Here is a 7,181-nt window from a genome sequence, read left to right as displayed (position 1 = left end):
TCTAAAGCAAAACTAACAACTTTTACTTTTTATAATTAAACAGTTCATAAGTTCGAAAATTTTTACTTTACTCTTTAATTCAATTTTTTTATATTGCTGTTGGATCAGCAAAAATGAGCTATCACTAGAGTTTCCAAACCGAAACCTTTCGCCCTTGCTAATGGATCTAGCTTTTAAGATTGGAAAATCTCCAATTTTAATGAATATTAATCATTTAATAAGAAGTTATATTTTTCCCATTGAGAATTTTCCTCCTTTTTGAAACAATAAGCAATCTAAAAATATGTAATTCAATTTTTTAAATATTTATTCTTTTTTTTTTTCTTTTAAAAGAATTATCAGACGTTCGATGAAAACGAAGGCGAGATGTCAGAATTTCGTGAACAGTTATTAAGTAGGAATGTGAAAACTAAGAGGCTTCTTGTATTTTTCAACAGTTTCAGAATTCACTTTTCATTAAAAGGAGTTTAATTCAATCAACCAATTTTTTTTTTTTAGATTATTGAGATTTGAACTCTACATTTGGTACTGAATTAAATATTAACTTATTTTTCAAATACTATTTAGATATTTATATGTGATTAATTTCTACTTTGAGCAGTACTTAATTTGTCAACTGAAAATTATAAAATATTTCTTTAGTTATGGTTACCATAATAACGATTTTCCTGCTATAAAATATGATTTTTCAACAAATAAACAAAAATAAACAGAATTTAAAAAAATAGAACCCAATTAAAAATAAGTTGTAAGGGTTTTTATTTAAAGTACGCTTATTTAACATTGGTTTTCTAATGTTTGTAAAAATCGAAATCCATAGTCAATTTCTCACTTTCTTTTTTATGAGCTAGTATTTTGAAATATTTCCCATTAGTGGGTGCTTCATCACAATCCGCCATTTAATATTTTTTTAGAATTTAATTATTATTTAATTCAGTAATTTAGCAAAATTCCAATTCTATACAAGCAGCGACATTAGTTTCTGGAATTAAGGAAAATTTCATATGCAAGATTCTATAGCATTTATTGCAATGAAATATAAACTAAAGGAAAAATTGGGGGGAAAATGAAATTAATATATTTTGCTTTATGAAACAGTTATAAAAATACATTTTTTTAAAAATTATTTCACCTTCCGAATTTATTTACTAATAAGATTTAAATTCATCATTACTGTTAAATCAGCTATTTTATTGGCCACAAGTAGTGTTCGCACCATGCATGTATCATGCATAGCTAATTTCATACTTTTTCTTTTAGTACATTTTTTTAATATATAGGTAGTACTAAAATTTATAAATTTAAGCTTTTAAACACATTTTTCTAATTTTTATTTAATTCAATTTTCACATGCTTTAAATATATTAACCGTATTTTATATTGAATATGGAACATCAAATCCAAATTGGTCTTTGATGCTTATCCCTTTTATAACACAAAATAAATCATTATCCGCTTGAAACAAAGTTGCTTATTTCAAGTCAAATTTGATAATCAAAACTAGTATATTCATGGACTGAATTTTAAAGTTTAATTTATCGTCAAGAAGTTTGAATATGTCTTCAAGATATTTCATCTTCTAAATATGATAAACGAAAGAATAGAAAAATACTTATTTTTATATTCATCATATGCAATTATTGGCAATGTCTATTTTGAAAAAATATATGAAAAGTAGATTATATGGCTTAGAAGTTCAATATCTCAGTCAGTATTTTTTTTTTTTTTTCATTCCTCTGCAATTTGAATTTAAAGCAGAGATTCAACTAACCCACATAAAGTGAAATGCATGTTTTACCACAGTGTTTAAAAGTCGAACCATGACAGATTTATTTTCTAAAAACGAGAAAACATTTCTTTTGGATTTCTAAAAACAATTCAGAGAGACAGAATGTTTTCTATGGACAGGAAAGATTAAAAATTACTTATCTGAATACCGTAGTAGAAATGGGAACTAAAAAATGCATTTTCTTAACGAAACACATTGTTTTATTAAACGCACGCTCACACACACACACACACACACACACACACACACTTGTACCAATATTATTCTTCAGCTTTTGTATTAAAAATTAGAAAAAACATATAAATTTTTATTGTTTAAAAAAATTATACATGAAACATATTTTGGATCTAAAATAAATTTTTTAAAAAATGACAGTTTTTTTTTTTCTACTCATTAGTCAATGTGAAAAATAATGTAGTCTGTCTTAGCCATCATGTTTTTGCATATACGATAAATAAAAGAAAAAAACATGGAATTAATTTGCAATTCTAATGTGTCAAGCTAATTAATTTAGAATCAGCATATATTGCAAAGGGGGATCATGTGAAATTATGATATAACATAAAATTAGACATTATTTGACATGTGGAGTTCAGTTTGTCACATTAAGCGAATAGATCCCGTTTGCTATGATATCCTAATATTATATATCATCTAAACCTTTAGATAATTTATTGTTAACATATAATTGATTCGAAGCCTTTCTCACCTCACGACTAAGTTCGATTCCGATGGACTGGTCATAGTCGGAACTGGACTACCTTGAATTTGTATTTCATATCATTATTTTCATACAAACTATATCATTATTTTCATATAAAAAATTGTGTATAAAAATACAAAAATTCAATCCATATAATATAATTATAATATATAATATGATAAATATGTCCTGTATTGTCTATTGTATGAATGCGATCTATTGTACATACTGTAAAAGAAAATGCAACTTGAAATTATATTTTATTTTGAAATTCATCTTTTTATGGCCTAAAATACTGCAGGTCAAAGCTGGTGGATAAAGTAACGAGTTTTTATAAATTTTTTAACATTTACATGGAATGTAGAATTTAACATCACAGCTGCAAGAAGAGATACTTTATTTGACTGTAATCATCAATCTACAAACGATAATTATTGTTTAGTAAAAACATTTACTAAACAGAAACTTCAGATGTTATTTTTCATTGACTAAATGTGGATTTTCGAGTAGAAACTATTTAAATTGATTATAGCTAATAACACAGCTATATATTTTTCTTTTTGTTACGTTTAATAGATTATGGCATTTTATTTTTAGCAGTTTTCTGTGTTTGTTGTGTAAAGAAAGTACTAAATCTTTAAAAAATAATGCATTACTTATTTAAAATTTCCAGCGTTTGTTTAGCTAACTATAAAGACATTTATCTTTCCTTATTAATTTATGCATTTGATACAAAAAGTTAATTTAATCGTTCTCAACAATCGAATTTTACTTCCATTTGATATAAATTGTTACATTTTTGTAAATATTTGATAAAATGAAACATTATTTCTTACCGAAATTTTTATTATAGATCGAATAAAACAATAATTTCATCTAGGGAAAAATAACCTAAGATAAAATTAATTACAAAAGGTTCATAAAATGAAAATTGGGAACTCTATTTAATTTGAAAGTAATTATTTTTGACTTTATGCATACAAATAATCAGGGGAAAAAAATTAAAAACAGAAAGTTTAAATTATTTTAAACTCAAGAATTAAAAAAAAAAATGGCAAAAACAATTTACTTCAAGAAAGTAGGTTTACTCTCAGTATTTTTTTCTGTAATTTTTTTTACAATGTTTTTCTGAATTAACATGTAACATAATAATAATGATAATCGTTTACCTCTAAAATGTAAGATTAAGATACCATATTGTTGTGCTACTTTTAATAATAATGGTTAATATTGTACAGATTAAACAATATCATAAAAGTTTTTTTTTATATATATTCTTGATTATGGACTTATATATTTGGCTTTCAAATTATAGACTGAAGGGCTTTAAATTATTTATCAACTCGTTTTAATTTTTTTGATTTTTTATAACAATTTGAAATTTAATGCTACCGCTTTTTTCCATTTCTATATATACTGCTTTTTCACATTTTGCAATTGTTTGTATATCTTGTTGTTCTGTATGTATATTTTAGAAATTAATTTTGAATTTTTTTTTTTCTTTCAGATAGTTGTTTCCTCCCAGCCGTCTATTTGAAATATATATAGCCATATTGATTATTTTGATGCATGTTGTCTTTGAAGCAATAAATAAAATTCTTTTCAATGTATCTGAGTTTATTTATTTTTTTAAATAATCGAGAAATTTTCTACAAAGATAAAAAAATAGATAAATAAAATCTCCGAATAAGAAAATATCGCAGACATTTAAATGTAAATATTCATTGATAATAATTATTGAACAAAACAATCTTGAGTGCCGTAAAAGTAACTTAATTCATTAAAAAAAATCTAACATCAGAAGTTGATAAAATCTCTAAACACATATAGGATTTCGACGTCATTGACCTGGCGAACTTGGCTAGAAGCTTACTATCGCCAAATTCGCCAAAGCATCGCTGTAACCTACCGTCTTGATACGAATTGCGGGTAAGCTTATGATTGTTTTCGGCTTCTACGTAGAACTACGTTTCAATACACAATCAAAAGTTGTATTATAAGAAGTGATAAACGCTATCTATTAAGTGCTATCGTTTAAAGATGATTTTCTGACATGTTTTTTAGTTTAAGATAGATCAAATTTGTCGAGTATTATATAGCTATCCAGGTGTGAAATGATGTAAACAGTTAGGCTTAGCGTTCGGCATGGGTTTGTTTACGTTTTTCTACTGCCAATATGGGAGCAACAGCGCACGTTTCCTTTCATGTTTATGTTAATTTTCTTGCATCAAGTATTTATCTATGTTATAACTGCAATATAAGATTCAGTGTTTATCTAATTAAGTAGCAATCGGCACTCAAATTAACAATTAGATAAAACTATGGTTTTCTTGCAGTAATACTAAAAACAATGATATTTTTCACATACCTACATTCTAGATAATCATTATTTCCCCTTCCAATAATTTAAATAATTAATCATTTAAATGTAAGGAAATTAAGTGGACAATTACTAAAAATAGTGTTAATTTTTATACTCAAAATGTGGCAGATGCTGATATAAAATATTTATGAAATTAGTATAATTATTTCATCATATGATTACATTTTGCCTTTTTACTTTTTAAAATACCTTACAATATGTTTTAGAAACTATGATAAATGATGTATTGTTTGATTCCATGTCTGTTGTTGAAAAGATAAGAGCATTTAATTCAAGAATATATAATACTTCTTGTTAAAATCTGATGTGGAAATTGCTAAGTTTATATATCAACAGTGTACATTAAACAGAAAATTACTATTCACATTCTATATTGATTATAACTGATTTTGGATGTACCTAATTTTTTCGACTGTAGAGCTTATTTAGATTTATAATGTGAATTAATGAAATTGAAAAACAAATGATATCCCTCCTTCTTTTTTCACATTTAAATGGTTAAAATGATGTTGAATTTAATAAATTATGCTTCATATGAGACTAATTAGACAATTTTCTGTATCTAATCTGGATGCATTCCACTATTCATTAAGAGACCTTATATATTATAGGAACAATAAAAAATTACCTTTTTCAAGAATCAATATTAAAGGAAATTTCAAAGTAAAGCAGTTAAATTAGATCTGATTTGGAATTGAATACAACAAGACAATTTAATTTATAAATTACTTGTTTATATAGATTCACACTAATATGTTAAACATTGCAGTTAGTTAAGCAGTTAAAATATTATTTTAATTATGTGAATTTTTCAGGTTTAAATTATAAACATATTAATAGTTTCACCAATTGATAACGTGATGATGTAAGGATTAAACAAACAAAAGGCATAGTTGTGTTTTTCACAATCTTGCTTTAATTACAAATGAAATGAATTAAAATTTTACAGTTAGTGCCCTCCTTCTCAAATATTATCCTTCACCCATCTGTATGTTACCCAGGGTTCATATTTCCTTCATTATACCATTGACTTTAATTCAATAATATTTTATTTGTTATATTAAAGTAAAAGGTATTTTCACGATCTTTGTGATGCCTGCAACATCTTTATTTTTTTGCCCTTCTAGTTACACTGATATTGAATAACAAACAAAAATAAAACTAAAGATTTTTTTTTCTGTTTTTTTGAATTTTTTTTTTTTTTTTAAATTTGGTTGTGTTAGTATATATCAAGTGGATCCATTTTATATGCATTATGATATTAAATTGTATAACAGAATCAACTATTAAATCACAACAAAGCTTGTGAGAATTTTTGTTTTATTAAGTATACCAATCTGAATTTCTGTCATTCTTAACTCCCTGCATCATTGAAACAAGTGATTTTATTTATTTTTTGAAAAATTCATATTTTGGAGGATATTTTTTTAACCCCATTTCCATTTTCCTTCACCTAAATGGAAACAGTCTTAGAATTAAATATATATATATTCTAGATAAAATCTTGCATTCTTATCAAAAGATTAAAAAAGTAAATAAGTGAAAATAGGGGGCCTTTTTTTTTTTTTTCTTTTTTTCCAAGTCTTTTCTATTTGACTACCCATGGAATTACCGATTTTTGTTTTACTATATTAACAATAAATTTCATCAATCATTTGATTATACAATTAGAAAGAAAAATAAAACTATTTACTAAGGAATTGCAGACTTAACTCATTAACACCCTGAGGAAAGTGAATAGGTATGTCTGTTGTACCAATATATATAAAGAGAAAATCTTGCAGCTTCAAAGTCATGAAGAAAAAAAGCATTTATATATAAAAACAGTTTTTCTGTTCACAAGCTAATAAATGCTCATTTAATGAATTGAAAGAAATTTTTTTATAACATTACATAAACACACTTTTTTAGTTCTTTTTTCATACTTATTTATTTATTAATATTTATCTTTTTTATTAAATAAATTTATTGAAAGATGCTGTGATAGTCTTGTTCACTGAATGCATTTATCTTTCTATTCAGTGACTATTGTTTCATAATCATGACTACCAGACCTTATTTGCGAAGTTCTTTAGCTAGATCTTTGTATGAAAAGATGGTAAGAGATGACAATTTGAGGCACCTAGATAAATCAAAGGTAGGCTGGTTTCATTAAATTTTACTAATTTTTATAACATTCAATAATATTTTTGAATACATTAGTTATATTAGTACACTGATTTTTAAGAATATTTTTCAAATTTATGATGTATTCAAATTTCAAAATTTATTCAGCTATGAATAGATTTTCAAAATAATTTATTTCA

General features: G+C 24.9%; 1 protein-coding gene across 3 annotated transcripts in view; it reads left to right on the top strand.

Annotated features, from left to right (window-relative positions):
* Positions 1 to 4,391: 4,391 nt before the first annotated feature.
* LOC129989297 (protein-L-histidine N-pros-methyltransferase-like) overlaps positions 4,392 to 7,181 on the top strand; it is a 380,326-nt gene continuing 377,536 nt past the window's right edge. The window contains exons 1-2 of one of the 3 annotated variants that reach the window (XM_056097734.1): positions 4,392 to 4,421; positions 6,898 to 7,012. In XM_056097734.1, coding sequence (XP_055953709.1) covers positions 6,917 to 7,012 — 96 coding nt within the window. In that variant the 5' untranslated portion in view covers positions 4,392 to 4,421; positions 6,898 to 6,916. Of the gene's footprint in view, positions 4,422 to 4,449; positions 4,724 to 6,897; positions 7,013 to 7,181 lie in introns of those variants that run through there. The other 2 variants (XM_056097737.1, XM_056097736.1) reach the window with 2 other exon arrangements.

This window comes from Argiope bruennichi, chromosome 10 (genome assembly GCF_947563725.1).
Source record: "Argiope bruennichi chromosome 10, qqArgBrue1.1, whole genome shotgun sequence".
NCBI lineage: Eukaryota > Metazoa > Arthropoda > Arachnida > Araneae > Araneidae > Argiope > Argiope bruennichi.
The sequence above is the reverse complement of the archived record's forward strand: the minus strand, read 5'-3'. Positions and strand labels throughout refer to the sequence as shown.